General features: G+C 49.8%; 2 protein-coding genes across 3 annotated transcripts in view; one reads left to right on the top strand and one right to left on the bottom strand.

Annotated features, from left to right (window-relative positions):
• Positions 1 to 117: 117 nt before the first annotated feature.
• Positions 118 to 1288, bottom strand: LOC126541568 (transcription termination factor 4, mitochondrial). The gene has a single exon (XM_050188383.3). The coding sequence runs from the start codon at positions 1156 to 1158 to the stop codon at positions 316 to 318; it is 843 nt and encodes a 280-aa protein (XP_050044340.1). The 5' UTR covers positions 1159 to 1288; the 3' UTR covers positions 118 to 315.
• A 267-nt stretch (positions 1289 to 1555) lies between these two features.
• Positions 1556 to 18881, top strand: part of Frl (formin-like protein) — a 273897-nt gene continuing 256571 nt past the window's right edge. For both annotated transcript variants that reach the window (XM_050188371.2, XM_050188370.2), the window contains exon 1: positions 1556 to 2002. In XM_050188371.2, the coding sequence (XP_050044328.1) occupies positions 1871 to 2002 (132 nt within the window). In that variant the 5' untranslated portion in view covers positions 1556 to 1870. The remainder of the gene's footprint in view (positions 2003 to 18881) is intronic.

Below are 18881 nucleotides of genomic sequence, written 5' to 3'. Positions count from 1 at the left end.
CGGCCTCTCGCGAAGGATTTCATCGCGAATATTGCATACTGCAAACAACAGCAAGTATGAAGGAGAGAATTATTGCAACGTGTCATTTGTAATCCATATCAGCTACACGCATCGAACTTCTCGTATACGCACTTTATTCAGGATGGCCAGCGCGTGCAGCGCACCGGGCTTGGCTACCATGTCAAAGGCAGCGCACGTCACGCACTGTGGAATACACGATGAGATAGGGCATCTTTCTGGCCCTACAATTCGGTAACTTGGCGCGTGTACAAAGCCGCACACATCAGCAAACCTAAGGAATAAACAGGCGATTTGCTAATCAAGGTCGTCGTCGCTATCCTCGTCTGCTTCCCGTTCTTGCTCTTTTTTCATAAGTTTTTCAAACACGTAGTACTCTTCAGCCGTGACTCCGCACATGTTGAGGTACAGGCGAAGTGGCAGCCCGACGATCTTGTCCAGGGGTGGATTAGTGGTCGTAACTTCCTTGGGCTTTGGCGTGCGGTATTTGCCGCAGCAGAGCAGGAACTGATGCCTCGTCTTGATGTGGAGTAAGCTGTAGCTGAGAGCGGCGCTACTGACGATATGCTCCGGACTGATGACCATGGCGTGCCCTATGTAGTTCACTTTCTCCATGATCTCGTCCCAGTCGTCGATAAACGCTTGCGGGCATGTCTCCACCAGCTTGACAATGTCCTTGTTAGGAAATACTGTGAACAGTTCCTTCTGCCTCTCTTCGACTGCCTCGGGACTCAAGTAGAGGAGTTCGGGGTACTCGGATATCGTCTGCAAGAAAACGGGCTCACTCCTGAACAAAGTCCTCCAGAAGGAGAGAATGTCGCTCAGGGACCTATGCAACTCGATTATCCGCGGCGCCTTGGTGACTACCTGGACGATGTGCTTGTCTTCGAAACCCTGTCTTATTAGCGTCCGCACCACACTATCATAAAGATGATCAAAGCTCACCGGGTAGCCCTTCATCGCCTCGAAAATGTCCGCCTTCAACGACGGAACGCGCGACTGCGCGTCTCGGTGCCTCTCTTGGACACTCGAGTGACTACATGTGCGAAAACTCCACTGTGGTTCACGAAGGCGGTAAGTTGGAATCCTCTCGAACTTGGCGGCCAGACGCAGCGCTAAGCATACAAGCTTCGGTCTCATTTGTGCGGCTGTATCGAAACCGCAAAGCACGTGTTAACCATAGAATATGTTAACTCGCTGCAAAACGAACATGCGCAATCGTCGCCAGTCGGCGCTATCGAGCCACTTAGCAGACTTCGCTGCATATCCCGCGTGCTGTGTGGCAAAAGCAACCTACTGTTTAGTGCTGCCCTCTACGAAACATTAAGGAAACCCTAAAGAATTGCTTGAATTTAACTTGAGCAACGTTGACTAATCAAAGCTGTATAAATATCTGATAAAAGTAAATTTTAAATTTTATAAATTAGTACCTTCCTTAAAGAGTTTTTACTTTATATACGAAACGTGATTGGCTGAAAGTAGTAAACTTCGCCGTCTTTGGATTCTCGGGCGCATGCGCACTTTTATTCCCGTTTCGGAGAAGTGTGCGCGGTCGGTGCGGGTGCTCGCTGTGCCGCTGCCGTTCAGCTGCCGCCGCCGTCAGCTCGTCGTCAGCGCTCCGAGTACGCGCGCGTTGTTGGATCATGCGAGTGCAGCGGAACCGAACGGATGTCTTGTGTTTGTTCAGTGCGGTGTCGAGAAGCGTCGAGTGCCGTCTGTGAATGTGCCGTGGGAGTGCCTAATAGCCGGCTGTGAACTTTCTTTTCTTGTGTGTGTGCCCTGCCCCCCAACTACCGCGTCCGAGTGGATTTGAGAGAGAGGGAGTGGACGAGGAGTCGCGGCGACAAACAACATGGGCATCGGCGCGAGCACCCCGCGCAAGGATCCGCCCAGGTCGAACATGGTTCGACTTCACACTGTGGATAATGCCAAGCTCCCCATGCCGGAACAGCCGGAGCTGGAGCGACGCTTCACCAAAGTTCTGGTAAGAAAAGGCCTCCGTTCCCTCCTCATCCCAACGGCGCTTGCCAGACCGCAGATCGCCCCGTCCCAAGACGGCCGCATGCGTTGCCGCTCTATTGTCTGTCCCGTAGCCGCCCGCTTGCTGGGCCGGACGGCCCGCAGTCGGATGTCTCGCGTTCGGGCACGCAGTGTCGCTCGTCAAGCGCTGCCAAACTGTCAGCGACGTAAAGAGAAGCAGACGTCAAAGAAACGGGCGATATTAGTCAGGGAGGCCCTTTTATTTTCGAGGAATATCGAGTGCGTATGCGACAGTTACATAACTATATATTTGGATCACGCGTACTGCCGTATACGCTGAGGGCACGCGCGTGTTTTATTAATCACTTGTTGCTCACAGTTTATGAAGCAGCCGTTGTCACGCTCTTGTCGTCAGCGCGAGGCCCCAGCGGGTGCTTAAAGTAACAGTAAAGGAAGCATTGCGCTGCTTTTCCCTGCGGTAGATGTTGTAGTCAATCGCGTGTTAGAAGCGAAAGCAGAAGGCGTCTGACGTCGCGTCATAGCCTGAGCTAGCGCACAGCTGTTTCCATACTTATGCGTGTTGTGCGGAATGTGGCCTTTTAGCGCGGCGAAGAGCGCTGGGTTTCGCAGTGGGAGTACAGGCAGATCGTTAGTCGGCGACTTGTTGCTTCCTGGCTGTCCAGAGCGCGTCTCCTGCCGCTGTCTCCAGCGGCGGCATACATCGCGGTGACTATATAGTTATGAATTTCGTGTGCACTAGTTTTGGAGCTCCAAAACTTGTAGACTACTGCACACAAACTTCGGCACACGATAGCTTGGCGCCCGCTGCGTTCGTCTTGCAGCGATTTGATGAGTTGCAAATAAGGATCGACTGCTGATAGTTATTGCGGAAATGTCAGTTGTTTAATTCAACTCCAATCAAACCTGCTGTGGACGATCGAACATGTAGTACTTGCCGCTATGAGACCAGCATGGTATGACAAGCGAACCGCTACTCAGTTGCTACTCGAGAAAATGTCAACATTTATACATATTGAGTTTGAAATCTACATCTGACGTCACCTGAGCAGTCTTCGAATGACCGAATCGCTTTGGCAGATTGCTACAGTGAACTGTATACGTATGACAAGGCACGGCTAGCACGTATGACAAGCACGGCAAGAAATCTAATTTCCGCCTACGGGCTGAAAAACATATTGAATTCTGCCACCGTAGCGTCTACATTTCTTCACTGTCTTACAAAAAGGCAGAGTGTAGCTCCTCCCCCTTTTGCTGTTTATCCGTCCGTCGGCGGTGCCAACATACTATGCGCACGGAATGTTTTACGCGCCGCCTTTTACTGCGATACGAAATGGTTATCTGCGCCTGAGGCATTTGCAAAAAAAACAGCCGAGACATAAGTTTGTAAGAAGCGCCACGGACCAGCCGCGGGCGAGCTGGCCTGTGCAGACGGATATCGCGTCTGTCTGGAAATCGGACGCCGCGCCCATTTCCCGCTGCGCCAAGCGAGCCTCGTCACCCTTGCGTGAATTTCGCAAGTGGAAAAAACTCCCCGGCCGCCCCCAAGGACACGGGCGCCCGTCCGTCGCGACGACCCGTGCGTCTGTGATGAAACCTGCTTTTCATCGCGCGATTGAATGAACGGACAGCGAGTGTTCCGCGGTGCGTGTCAGCTTCGCCGCTTTCTTCGGCTTCGTGGTCAAGGATCCGAGCGCGTACTCCTACCCCGTTGGGACCCGAATCTGCGTCTTGCGAGTGTGTGGAGAGTTCACTGCGGTTGTCAGCCTGCTCCTTCGTTCGTTATCTTAAGAACATTAAACGTCGACGATACGCAGTTGTGTTTCGTCTGTTGTATTCAGTCGCTGCAACGGGCGCTGTTTAACTGACTCATTTTTTTTTTTTTTTTTCATAGCGATGCATGTATGGTAGACTTACCGGAAAGCCCTTGGCTGGCGATGGCGTTGTCAACATGGCCACATATTACGTTGGGAGGCTGTTAACGGCCTTTTCTCCATCCATCTTCCTGTTTGTCAGCTCATTTCGAACGTATTCAACGCGATGATACTTCGAGGAGCTAGGGTGTTTCTTTTCCTTCTTTTTTTGTTTCCCCCTGTCAAATATGGCGAGAGCACTGCTTGACGATTGCTTCATATATATATATATATATATATATATATATATATATATATATATATATATATATAGCGTGTCCCGGATAATGTTAGCCAAGCTGTTCAACTAAGAAAAAAGAAACACGGTGCAAGATACGATTTTAAGACCTATACGGTGTTCGGTCGTCAGACCTTTGACGACCGAACACCGTAGAGGTCTTAAAATCGTATCTTGCCCCGTGTTTTTGTAACCTTTTATTTTTGTTGTTGTTGAACAGCTTGGCCAACGTTATCCGGGACACGCGGGATATTTACTCAGCAGTGGAACTTTCGTGGGAGCAGCATGCCTCGCTCTTGAAAACTTACTGGTCGATCTTTATCGGCAGTGTGATGATCGTGTACTGTTTACTTTATTTCGCCCTTTAAACGCGCTAAAGGATTACTCGATTTTGCTGTGTTCGACCTTTAAAACTAGCCGCACTGGAGAACGTCATTATCACTGCTATCGTCACTACAGTCAAGTTCCTTGCAGTGTTCTCCCAATCAGCAACAATTATTGTCAGCGTGCATCTCTAGGCTATGTCTCCCTGGCAAACAACATTGCGTCGTTTATCGAACTTGTCACAAAACTTGACCTTGCGGATGTAGTTAACAACAGAGAAAGAACCGACTACGACAGAGCGACACAACAGGACATATTGCAAGATCTAGAAGATCTAGGTACGAACTTGAAACCACGATTAGGGGGTTGTAAATAATGAAGTCGATTTCCTAATTAGCGGCCGGTTCGTCAACTCTCCGTACTGAAGAAAATGTGTAAGCGTTTCATGAATGATGGAAATCTAACATGTCTCGCCGATGAGCAGTTCTTCCTTCTGATTTGAGCTTCAGAGCCTGGCGAGAAAAAAAAAAGAAGAATGCGTGGTAGGAAACAGAGGGTAGCAAAACGATATATAGAAATGACGGGCATAACTTTAAAAGGACTTGCATACGTAGACCAACAATTGGTAAAATGCAGAACGATGCTTCTTAAAGCCGGAGATCGCGCGTTCCCCTGGTTCTTTGGTGCACCCGCAAGGAATCGCCCTTTCTGATGTTTGATTAAATGCGTAAGCATTTCCATGCTTACACAAAGAGAAAAGCCGTCCGTCCGTCACGTAAGACGATCACTTTCAAGATAGGGCCCGCAGCACTGAGCGAATTCACCTTCGTGCTACCGCTCGCTTCAGCGCGAACTAAGCGGCGAGAGCACGGCGCACACGAAGCTATCAGCACTCGGCGCACTCTGTCCCCGTCGCAGACCGCTTTGAAGATGGGGCCCGCGCCATACGCAGCCACCGTCGGAGTACGGTTGATAATGTTCGACGCGGATGGGTAAGGCGCTAAAGCGCGATAACGGCTTATAATGATCGGAACGTCATCAGCGCATCAGGCGCCGCCACCTGCAGTAGTTTGCTTGCGTTATGAATTCACCTTGCGCCGCCGTCCGCAGCAGTTTGTACTGGTCGGATCGAGTGTCATTGATATTGACAACAGGCTGCGTGGAGATGAGCAAGTGGCACAGTGCTTACGCATATTTAGACAACTCCCAGATGAGTTTCTGCGTGATGTTTTTTTAACGTATAACCATCTACAGTTGGAAGCAAAAGTCAAAAGGCCGTGACATCAACACGAAAGAGTAAATTCCAGCACTGCAGTGCAGCGTGTAATTGTCACGGTGCATGACATCGGGGAAATAGGCGCACGTGGGCTCTGGTGGATTTCAGGCTGCATGCGCAACTTCCAAAGTAACGTCTCGTGTGTTGCGGCTGATGGTCATATGCGGAATGTTAGAAAAACTGTACTACAAGCTAGAAACGACGCTAAGTCACCGTCGTGTGTGTGTGTAACATCTACATATAAAATACACGAATTGTAGCCGGTGACCTTGCCAGGCGTATTCACTTGAAATTAATTTCCAGACTGACACCAGTTTGGAGATAAACGCCATAAATATCGCCGTAAAAAATGGATTGTTGGCCTAGATACTTTTTTTTTTTAACAAAACGCTTCCTTATGCATTTAATCACAAAAGCAACTGGGACGCCCATGGATTTCGTCCCACATTTTGGGAAATATCTCGAAAATGGTGTCGTCCAGGAAGTTCATTTCAAGTGGATGCGTTTGGCAATCTTACCGACCCAACATGTGACGCGTAAAGTAATCAATTAAGAAGTTAATCAGTCAATTGGTGTTACTTAGTTGAACTTGTATTTCGATTTATCATGCTAGTAATGTCCGCCTCTTCGAATAACCCAGCTCAACGACAAAAATTATGCTATCTGCCACGGGCAATTCTTTAAAAATTCCGTAAAACTTGAGAAACTGATCACTCCGCGTACTCTCGGCCTTGGATGCCACGGGCGCCTTTCGGGCGCGCGATCGTGCCGGTTGGAGCGTCGCTATGGCCCGTCTTTAAAAACTGCAGCCGCCTTTGCACCAGCGACAAGCTCGAAAGGGCTGACGCCAGCTGTGCGGAGTGCGTGCACTCGGTTCTGGCGAAGGCACGGATTGCGAGAGTGCGCCCTGGCGAGGGCCGGATCAGCTTCCTGTCGGGGAGAGATTATCGCGCGCCGTCAGCTCGTCAGCCTTTCGCCGGGGCTGTTTGTCGCCTGGCCGCAGGAAGTGATCGGGAAACCGAAGCGCCCCTTGTAACATGTGCTAGGGAAAACGCTAGAAATCGTGTTGCTCTCCGACTTATGTACCCTTCCCGAATCTCCCTTTTTGCGAGACCGTTATACCGAAGTAATTTGAGCGGATTATTCGTACTCGCGGGTACTGTGGATAAGAGCCGCCTTCTGCGCTGCGAAAGAAAAAGTTTATTTTTTTTTTTCCCCTATTGGAAAGGCAGCCACCGTGACGGAATCGAATTGTTGGCCTCGATACGACGACCGGTTTCAGCGCCGTCTCGGATTTGGTGACTCAGGAGCGCAGGACCGCGAGCCTGCGCCGAGTCCAACTGATGCTCTAATTTGTGCGAGGAAGGAAAGAACGAAAGTGTACAAGGACGAGTGTGCAGAGTCAGGTATGCATTACGTAATGAGAAAGTATGAACCAAACGCAGCGCTAGCACTATTTTCACGTCATACCAGTGCATGCGCCTGTGTCGTGTACTTACTGAATACGCCAGTATGCCCGTCAGATAACCGAAAACTTGAGCAGTGCCGCTGACCAGTCTCGTTGACTCGGGAGGTGCGTGTGCGTGCGTGCGCGCACCGTATCTAATTTGTTGTTACCGCGTCCTCTATCGGTCTCTTCGTTTGCTGCCTCCGTCCCCCCTCGAGACAAACTGACGACGTGGAAGATCTTGCGGACTTTCGTCCCCAATGCGGCCCAGTATCGCGTCTCGGGCGAATCGCAGCGCAGGTGCGGAAAGTGGCCGGTGCAAGCGGGGCTAGCAGTGTGTCCGCCTCGTATACGTTTTTCCCTGTGGCGCTCCACTTGGTACCACGGATGATAATCAGCTGCTACCGAGTCCGTTGTCGACTTTTCTTGTGAAGCGTGTCCTGGTTCCGCACTTTATGCAGCTAGCTGAACACTGCGAACTGCAGTGTGGCAGTGTCTGCATTTTCACTTTCCGTCCTGTTATGTTTCTTTTTCCCTTTCTTTTTTCTCTTTCTTTATTTTGTCGGCATGCCCTCCACGTGACCTGCTAGCGTGCCCCTCCTTCCGCGCAATAAATAAATAAATAAATAGGCCCGGCGTGCGTGTCTCGCTGGAGGCGCGAGAGAAAGTGTTTACACCAAGTGGCGCACGGTCCCATTTGTGTAGCGCAGCGTGTCACGTGCATGTCCTTCTTCCCCCTCGCTTCTTCGCGAGCCGACGGCGTCCCGGGAGCGACGTTGATTTTCGCCAGCCACACACTATGGTAGCCACACGGCCGGCCACACGACGGCCTTCGGAGCCCCCAGCCGGCATTCATTTTTGTTTTTTCGTTTTATTTACGTCTGAAAAAAAAAAAAAAACCGGTTGCCTTTCTGTTCTTCTCTCGTCTTTTGTGGACCTGCTGTCGTCTCTCTCTTTCTTGCGTCTTTTGCTCTATTTTATTCTCGAAACTCTCTCGGTCTGCGTATCTGTCTCCGCGGAGAACGAGCGTCCTTGAGGGCGGCTTTGACCGCTCGAACGAGATTTGTTGAACGGCGCTTCGCTCGCCTCTTCGCGTTTCGAGGCGAATTTCTCCTTTCTCGTTGGCCGCCGCCGCAAGGACCGACGTGTTTTGTCCGCCGAACCGACGGGTGTCTCCTCGCAATCGGTGCCCTTCGTTTCGTTTGATGGCGACAATCGCCGGAGCTGTGGGACTCAATCTACGAGCAGATTGGCCCGCCGGTATTTCTGAAACGTGTTCCGCAGCCCAGCAAGTCATTTTATCAGATTGCCGTCTTCTCGTCCCCGGGGTGTTTTCTTGCGTCTCGTCTTCGCGTATCGTGGAGAATGAACAGCTGGAGTTGACAAGCGTAGCTTGCTCCCCCGGAAGGAGGTGTGCAGGTGCCAGAAAGCGGCTGGGCCTTTGTCCGCTGACCGGACCTTGGGTGATCAGCACCTGCCCTGTAGTCGGGGTCCTTCAGTAACGTAACACTTTGGATGTACGGTTTCGGTCGAAGGCGTTTATTTGGACCCTATAATTGTTGTGCAGGGTGCTGCGGTTCGAATGATACAAAGCGATGAGTGACGTGCCCGTTTGTACTTTCTTTTAACCATACGCAGTAGAACGTATACCGATAATCCATGAAGACAAATATATTTAGGTTATTCTGTAGGAAAAGCGGCAGGAAAAGATGGAATAACAGTCGATTTAATCAAAGATGGAGGAGAGAGATCATGCTTGAAAAGCTTGCGGCCCTTTTTACGAAATGCCTCACGACTTCAAGGGTCTGCCTTGATTCTCCACAAGAAACGTAGGACGATACCTATAAAGGAAGGGGTCGGACATGGAGACACAATCTCTCCAATGCTATTCACTGCACCCTTGGAAGAAGTATGCAAGCAATTAAACTGGGAAGGCTTAGGAGTAAGGATCAACGGCGAATATCTCAGCAACCTTCAATTTTCAGATGACATTGTCCCGTTCTTAAACACTGGGGACGAGTTACAACAAATGATTGAGGACCTTAACAGCGAGAGTGTAAGAGGGAGGTTGAAGATTAATATGCTGAAGACAAAAAGATAATGATCAATAGCGGGGCAATGGAACAAGAGCGCTAGATCGCCAGTCAGCCTCTAGAGTCTGTGAATGAGTACGTTTACCTAGGTCAATTACTCACAGGGGAGTCTGATCATGAGAAGGAGATTTACAGGATAAAAATGTGTTGGAGCGCATACGACAGACATTATCAGATCCTTACTGGAAGCTTAATATTATCACTAAAAAGAAAGGTGTACAATCAGTGCATTCTACCGGTGCTAACATATGGGTCAGAAACTTGGAGATTGACAAAGATGCTCGAGAACAAGTTAAGGACCGCACAGAGAGCGATGGAACGAAGAATGTTAGGCGTAACGTTAAGAGACTGGAAGAGAGCGGTGTGGATCAGGGAGCAAACAGGGATTGTCGATATTCTAATTGAGATTGAGAGAAAGAAACGGAGCTGGGCAGGTCACGTAATGCGTAGGTTGGAAAACCGGTGGACCATTAGGCTTACAGAATGGGTACCAAGAGAAGGGAAGGGCAGTCGAGGACGGCAGAAGACTACGTGGTGTGATAAAATTAAGAAATTCGCAGGCGCAAGTTGGAATCGGTTGCCGAAGGACAGGGGTAATTGGAAATCGCAGGGAGAGGCATTCGTCTGGCAGTGGACATAAAATAGGCTGTTGATGATGATGGTAGCAGGATATTTGGACCCTGGTTCTATCCAACACCAGCCCTAGTTGTTTTAAAAGCATTCTTGTCTTTTAAAGAAGTGATCGGGAGTATATGAAAGACTAATTGTTGTCACGCGCCTTCATTGCGTTTGGGCAGACAGTCTCAGTTCATTTTTTTTTTCCTTTATCACCTCTTCTACCTTTACCCCTGCCCGCCAGCGCAGTGTAGCCAACCGTACATTTACTCTGATTAAACGTTCTGCCTTTATCTCTCTCTGTTACCCACCGGAGTGGCGTGGTGGCTTCGGCGTTGCGCTGCTAAGCCCGAGAGGTCGCGGGGTCAAATCCCGGCCGAGGCGGCCGCATTTTCATGGGGGCGAAATTCAGAAACGCCCGTGTGCCGTGCATTGGGTGCGCGTTAAAGAAGCCCAGGTGGTCAAAATATAACCCGGTGTCCCTCACTACGACGTGCCTCATAATGAGATCGCGGTTTTGGCGCTTAAAACCCAAGAATTTACTTGCTCTCTCTCTCTCTCTCTCTACTGTTAAGCCTGATTCGCCTTCGCTGCGTGGCAGGCTCAGAACTTTCCTCCACGCTGTCTTGCATGTCACTTTTCTTCATAAACAATAAAGTAGTTAAGCATGTCTTTTCACTCTGTCGCTTCAAAAGGCCGCATTACTCTCTCTCTCTCTCTCTCTATCTCTCTCTCTCTCCCATTGCACATGCGTTCGGACAGGCGCCGCCGCTATTCATTATCTAAGCGGTGGCTATAAACCGGTACGAATAAAATCCCGCAGTAACCCAACCGAGTATGCAGGCCCGCAGCTGGCGAAAGGAAAAAAATAAGAGGGAGAGAGAGAAAAGCTATTGCTGTATGACTCAACGAACCTTCTAGCTGGCGGAAAGGATTTTTCTGCCTTATTTTGCCGCCACAATGCGGCTTTTGCGGCTTCCACGGGATTTCGCCCCGCGACAGGGCGGTGTCCTTACGTCCAGTCAACTCCGCCCTTATTTTGTCTTCATTTCCCGACTTCTTTTTATTTCGCCGTCTCCTGCATCGCCGCTGCTGCCTCGGTCGTTGTACTAAGGCTTAACCGAGCCAGGTTTCCCGCCTGCGTTCGCACCTCAGTGGCTCTCCGCGTAGCAGGCACATGGCGCGATCGCGGCAGTCGATAAAGCTCGCGTATTTTCACGCACCCGAAACGGGTTGTTGCGTCGTTCCACGGTCAACGCCCCTGGAGCGGAGTGTACTGCAATGTCCTCAGCAGAGGCTTCATCCAGAATAAGAGACCCTTCTGTTGCTATCGGCAGCGGCAGCATTAGCATTCTCCCCCGCAATAAAAGTATTCGGAGTAGGAGTGCTGGATGATCACGATAGCAGATTTTCCTTTCAGACCTACTGCAACGGTCACGTGAGTGAGGAAAAAAAAAAAGATATTGGCTATACAGGAAGGGCTCGTACACGGTGTGTACGGTTCTTCCTCTGGACTATAGCGTCTAATACACGCTTTCTGTGTCCCGTTACCGTCTTGTCCGGATTCCTGTAGCACGTGCATATGATTAATTTCGTCATGCGTGCGCACGCTCCCCGCTTTCGCAGGAGATGTCTGAAAACACGCCACTTGCTAAAAAAAAAAAAAGACCTAGAAAAATGTGTTTCACGTCTCGAAACTGCGCAGTGGTTTATGAGGGACGCCGTAGTGGAGTGGTCCGCATGAATTTTGATCACCTGAGGTTTTTTAACGTGCATCCAAGGCACGGTAAAGAAACAGAAAAGAAACAACACGTTTCTGCATTCCGCCCCCATCGAAATGCGGCCGCCGTGGCCGAGATCGAACCCGCATTTCGTGCTTAATTAGCGCAACGCCATATGTCCACTGAGTCATGCCGCGATGGGTATGCACGCCAATAGCGACTATCATCGAATGAAACGTCTTACAGGGTATTTAACGCTCGGCCGCCGCATCGTTGTTACTCGGTTTTTTATTAATTTATTTATTTTTCATCGTCGCGCCGATGCGTTGCGTGACTTCAAGCAATAGGCCGGCATATATGGCAGTGAGGCGCGCGAGCGAGTACCGGTAAGTGCGAACGTCTACGAATATGAACCCGCCGCGGTTGCCTAGTGGCTGTGGTGTTGGTCTGCTAAGCACGAGGTCGCGGTATCGAATCCCTGCCACGGCGGCTGCACTTCGATGGGGGCGAAATGCGAAGACACCCGTGCACTCAGATTTACGTGCACGTCAAAGCACCCCAGGTGGTCCAGATTTCCGGAGGCCCCCCCCCCCCCCCACTACTGCGGCGTGCCTCATAACCAGGAAGTAGTTTTGGCACGTAAAATCCCATAATTTAATTTAACTACGTTTAATAAACGCGAGTGAGTGTTAACTGGTGAGCACGACTATATAGAACGGGAGCGCGCGTGCCAGTGTTAGTGAGTTCATGCATAGCGTATACAAAAGTGTATTGGTGAGTGAGTATGGGTAAGTAATTTACTTACTGTGCCGGCATAATACAGTGGTGTGGCATGTCTGAATGAGGACGGCGCTCGCGTATGCACGTACGCGCGCGCGCATAGTCGTCGTTGACCACGCACGACAAACATTGTACGCGTGCGGGGGCGTGGTGTGACAAACCGCGCGCACTGCGGAACCCAGTGGTCGTCGCGCGCGCTCCTCGCGATCCCGCCCGAAGATGTCGGCGATGGTGGTGAGGCCGTAGACGTCCTGAAGGCCGCGCGCTTGAGAGACTTAAGGGGATGCCAATAAATTGTCATCATATCATACGATCATCTTCGCCGACGGCCGCGACAGCAACAGAGCCGATGTGGTATCGAGAGTTTACGGTTTATAAAGGACGGAGCAGGGAAAGGGAAAGAAAACGATATTGCGCAGCTGTAGGCCTGAAAGTTGAAACAATTCCTCAAGAGCGGCAAATTCAAGTGAAAGAAAACTGCGCATTCTGATATGTTTGCGGACTAAGAAGGCGATTGAGAAATATAGCATAACGGAAATATGGATGCAAAGAACGCATAGCCGCTTACTTATTCTGGGCAGACCGCTTAAAAAAGAAAAGGAAAAGCCGACGTAGTGAGTACAGACATGAGCTATAGTATACTTGCCAGTGCTGTAGCCAAAAGGCGCTGCTTAACAGCTCGCTACGACAGCATAATAACTACATAGCAGTATACACTGCTATCAGAAACTGTGCTGTATAGTTGTGAGAAACATACTGTTAACTTTTGGCGTGCAGTGGACGTGCAGTGTCCAAGGGTATAGTTACATGTAGCCAAAGCATTCGTCGATCTCTGCTTTCTATCCGCATGCTTCTCATCGAGATTTCAGTCCACTGGCGCACGAAAGGTGCAGCTGCGGTTCGCCCCCGCTGGCGCATTGAAAGCTAATTGAGTGGGTGCGTCTCATTGCTCCCAGCGTATACGCGCCCGCGAAGGTAACGAGTGCGCCCGTATATACCGCACACCGGCTCGCTGCGGTGTCCTCTCGGCGCGTCTGACGTCACCGATACTCCAGGGGCTCTCCGTCATCATCGATCTAACTCAGCGTCGACCGGCCTCCCCGTTGCACTAATCTTGCTTTGTCATGCTCCTGCGCGTATCCACTGCAAGTCGCTTTTTTAGGGTCTGAAAAGCGGTCGCGTCGCTCCTGGGGGGGGGGGGGGGGGGTATTCTGTAAGAGTCCACCCAGTGGACTGTTCATTTCGGCCGCTGCTGATTGGCTAGGGCCGCTCTTCTCCTCCTTCCTCGTACAGCTGCATCCAATCAGCAGCGGCAAAAATGGACAGTCCACGAGATGGACCCTTACAGAATACCCCCCTCCCCTCCCCCCTTGTATGCGCATTGGACACGTGGAACGGTTACGAAGTTATCGCGATGCAGCGTTCGCCGCGAGAAATAGCGAGGTTATTACCTCCGAAGTTCGTCATGCAGTTCATTATGTGTACACTGCAGGACGAAGGAAGGCCTCTTCCCAGTGATCTTCGTATTTGCCACTGTCTTGCGTCAGTCTGGGTTCTTATACGTATGCCTGCAAATCGACTAATGTCATCACACACCGCCTGATTCTCTGTCTTTATTTGCGGCGTTTACCTTCTTTTGGCGCCCATTTTGCTGCTCTAATAGACCACTGTACGGATTTGCGTGACCGGCGCATATTCGGTTCTTCCCGTTAACCTCGCCTTGAATGTCAGAGCTACACATGTTTGCTCGTTCCATACATTGCGATTTTTGTTTACTTTCTTTTCCTCCTTCGGCTTCAAATATCTGTCACTATATATAGAGAGCTTAGACGCACACGCAACCTGTATTCTATTGCTGATAACAAATTGCACGTAACAGTTGTATTGACGTGACTCATTTGTCTTATAACATTTCCTCCGAATGTGTGTATATATATATATATATATATATATATATATATATATATATATATATATATATATATATATATATATATATATATATATATATATGAGAACACAGTGGTTACGCGCTGTGCATTTACTTCGTCGACGTTTTCGAGGACGCGGCATTAGCATCGACAAATTGGACGTGACGCGTGTTGGCTATTTTCTTGTGCGGCCCATTGATATTAAATACGTGCAGGCGTTCAAGTACCAATTGTATCGAGCTGCACACGGCCATACAATTTTTCGATTTTGACATATTTATTGAGATTCTTTATTTTTTACTTATTTCTACATTTTTCTGATCACGCTTGATTTCGTTTCAATTCGATTCTTTGGAAAACGTCTGCCTGCATGTTTAAAGGGATACTTAATTCGGGCCCACCTCCGCCGGCGGAGATTCAAGAGTGTATAGTTGAGGCGTTGTTCCTGGGATTTCAATATATTCGCATATATTGAATTATCGGCACGGCCGGTCGGCCCTGCAGCGGGGCGCTCTCATTTCCTGGTGCATGCAAAGTTTAATAAGAACGCCGTGAATTGAGAGAGAGAGAGAGAGAGAGAGAGAGAGAGAGAGAGAGAGAGAGAGAGAGAGAGCAAAAAGGCTATAACGAAGCAGGTGCGTTCGAGTCTGCGCTGGCTCCGCAAGCGTGGGGACCGCGAGCCCTGCGGCCGCAATGTGACGATGCCGCAGCACATGCAGCGAGCGCTCTGCTGTCGTGATTGATTGGCCGCGGGTGAAAAAGAATTTGAGCTGCGTGCATGTACCTGGCATTCGTTTTCGTAATGCGTGCACTATGATATTGGCGTCGTGCCGTGGATGCGGTGAATTGTTCCTCTTTCTCTCTGCGCGCATATACGTAATCAGTCACCTCCATTTTGTGTGGGTGTGTGTGTTGTTACAATTTTGTTGTTTGCAATTTTCCGTGGCTCCTGTTTCTGGTTTGTGTAACACACTCTCTTGGTGTGCATCCGCCGTGTCTTCTGTCCTCTGGTGCTTTCTTTTTTTTTTCCTGCAGGAAATTGTTGCGTGTTATATCTTTCCCGTCTCCTCGAGCCCATATACGCTCGATTCGATGTTAATTTCGTTTTCGTCCTTCACGTTCGCTTAATTGTAAAAGGGGTACTGACACCCTGCGAGTGAAGACCGATGCTCCGGTTGTGCGGCATCAATTTTCTTTTTTCGTAAAGCTTTCTTTTCGTAAGGCCATGCTTATATAGTCGCACGCTGGTGCCTTCGCTGCCATCTCGTTACGTGCGCGGGGTGGCCTTTCGTGGGAACGATTCTTACGAATGACTTCTGCGAGCCTTGGGTTTTCTTTTTTTCTTTCGCACTCGCACTTTGTAAAAGACTCTTTCGTCATGCAAATGCGAGGCTTAGTCGCTGTGGTCTTCTTCTCACCAAGGACGTGATTGCGCACGTTCGAGCCCTGTGTACGATCTATACGCGACGTTAGTTCACTTGGAATCGGGTGATGTATATACAGCTGCAAACGAGTTGGAATTGCATTCGCGACACGTGCACGCGCGTGGCAGCCTGGGAATAATTGGTATGCAGCTCGTGCACTGTACGACTCGGGCGCAGCGCTGACAGCACGCGTACATCATTGTTGGCCAGCTGCATCGGCTGCGCCGAATCGGCGCGGCTGAAAGTTTGTATCGCTGACGAATGGGGGCCTGAATATACGTTCCTCTTGTTTCTAGCGGGCAGCAGCGCATGGTTGGGCGCGACTTGGGCGGTCAGTTGAGGCCCGTGCGAGCCATTATAAAGCCTTGAAAGACGTGTTACCACCACATCACTCGCAGGCGGTGAATCTCTCAGCTGTATTTTTTTTTTCGCTTAATTTTTTTATTATTCAAATTATTATGCAGACGTATCTATGGATTCGATGACTAAACATTATCTGTCTTAACGTAGTCGTTCATGCACCAACCTTTTTCTTTTTAATCTCGTTTTTTATAGTACACTGATAATATACGTATTTATTAACACTATACCTCGAGCCGACCAATCACCATTGCTTTATCACTTTATGACTATCGCAGCCTTTGTGCCAGTAAACTGTAATTATCGTCGTCATGGTTTTTGTCTCTTTTACATTGGCATTTGGCTACCTGTCAGTGCGTTTGCCCCGCTGAGCCAGTTGGCTGAGCGCAGGCTGGGAACGTCGTCGCCGGTTCGAATCTCCCTCTCGGCTCTGAAAATAGCCGGCAGCTTTGGCGCGCATACGAGATGCCTGCATGGGCGTATATGCGCGATCGCGTTGTCTTGCGTGTGACCTGTGAGACAGGTGCTATCAATTTTTTTAAGAAGTCTTCCTTGAAACATCACATATTGACCACACAAGTGTGTACATATATGTCAAATGGGCTTGTGCATGGCGGTTGACGCCACGTGTGCGACGTCAGCGATGCCCTTGAGAGCTGTATCCGCCGGAGTATACTTACCGACCCCCCCCCCTCCTTTTTTGTGCGTTTGATTCTTTGCTTCCTTTGTTCTGGCTGCGCCATTCCACTGCCGGCTGAGGAACGCTTCCTGTCGACAAAAAAGGGCTGGCTTCTATAGGGTGCAGTATAGTAGTAGCGCGCGCACAGGCGATGCGTCTCTCCCGTGGAGAAACAAAGAAAGGCGGTCGCGTGCGGCCACTTCCTTAGGCGCCAGTGTGCTTGTATAATGCGTATGTACGTATACCGGTGTGCTGTAACAAAGCACTTCGCGTATCTCGGGGCCCCCTTTTCGCCGCAAGAGCGCTTGCCCCTCCCCCAGTACAGGGTAGCCAACCGGAGATAATCTCTGGTTAACCTCGCTGTCTTTCCTTTGCCTCTCTCTCTCTCTCTCTCTCATTGCTTGTATGCACTGTCGACCGATACTGTCTCTCGCTATGTATATACTACTGGGGCTTGCGTGCAGGCTCGTCCGCTCTCGGATGAAACGCATTCTTGACGGGCAGTGAGCGAGAAGGGAGGGAGAGAGGAGGAACCGAGGTGCTCAGTTTCTCGCTGGCTACGATTCCACGTGGGGCCAACAAACAGCGAAGCCGGGGAAGCCTGGGAGAAATTATTTAAATGTTGCTTTAAAATGAAGGTTATTGAACTCAAAACCCTAGCAAAAAAAAAAAGAAAAACAATTTTTGTAAAGCTGACAAGTCTAGCTCGGATCACGAGAAATAATTTACCGCAATAGCTTTTTCCCCGACCGAGTTTCGATTTTGTTCCCATGATATGTGTGTGTCGCAAGACGCAGAAAGTGGTCAATTGCGGGACTGCAGAACAGGCGATAAAGCGTTGGTACTCTCTCCGCCTCTCCCGGTCGCGTATATATACTAGAATATACTAGGTACATTTTGTGCATATTACATACTATATAACATGGGCATATATATATATATATATATATATATATATATATATATATATATATATATATATAGTGTATTACAGGCACCATACACTCCCCGAGCCCCGTTCATGCTCGCTTCGGCTCACAAACAGCGCGCGCCGACCGGCGGGAGCGAGAACCGACGCGATGGAACCGATGGGACGAGCGCCCTGCACTCATGACTTGCACGGAGGACTGCGCTTCCGTGGCTGCTGCTGATGGCCGAGGGAGGTGTTTGTTCGGAGGACAAGGGGGGCTGCTGGGGATGTTCTTCGAGGCGGCCGCGCCGGTGTGCACCTCGTCGCTTCCCTTCCTAATGTCGATGTAATGGTCGTGGGAGTTGCCGGTGCCACCGCCGCGCGCGCGTTGTAGGCTAACACAACGGCCGGGCTGCCCCGCCGGACTACAAGTAAGGTAGGAAAATGCGAGCTGGTTGCGCCCACAGTTTGTGCCGAGTCGGATATTGCGTCTTGGCTTATTGTTTAGAAACCGTGCCGTGTTTCATCTTCTCCAAACTTTCTTTTTTCTTCCCTTTCCTTTTTTTACGTCATCGTCTTCTTCCTTCTATTCTTTGTTTTTCTTTGTTTTCCTTTTCTTTCTTTTTTTTTCTCCAAGTGACGTGCAACGTCGCTTCATACTCGGCAACTCTGCCACCACCGCTTCGCGACTGCATTATCCGAGTGTCGTTTCGAAGTTGAGTTGGTCTCCTAGGAAGTCAGCACGTTACAGGCAATGATAAAGTAAGCGGACCGACCAAAAAGATTCCATCAGACTTTTTATACGTCCTTTCAGAATCGCAACGCAATTAAACTCCGACAAAACAAGAGGTTTGTGGTAAAAAGCTGCGGGTGGCGGCGCTCGTTGTCGCTTCGTAGTCTGTCCGCGGCAAACAGGCGTTTCCAGTTCTCCCACGCACTTAAAAAAAAAAAATAATCCACTAATTACGTTTGGAATGCCCTACATCAAACGTTCGGACCAATGAACGGACTGACACGGCAAATCCAGTTTCGAGAACTTGACTGCATGTCGCAATTAAAGGAGGGGGGAGGGTAAAGAGAGGGGGGCGGGCACCACTGCGCATTTTGCTTAGACTCGCCCTTAGACTCGCCCTGTGTTTATCGTTGCATTGCGC

This window comes from Dermacentor andersoni, chromosome 2, assembly GCF_023375885.2.
Source record: "Dermacentor andersoni chromosome 2, qqDerAnde1_hic_scaffold, whole genome shotgun sequence".
In the NCBI taxonomy this organism is placed as follows: Eukaryota; Metazoa; Arthropoda; class Arachnida; order Ixodida; family Ixodidae; genus Dermacentor; species Dermacentor andersoni.
The sequence above is the reverse complement of the archived record's forward strand: the minus strand, read 5'-3'. Positions and strand labels throughout refer to the sequence as shown.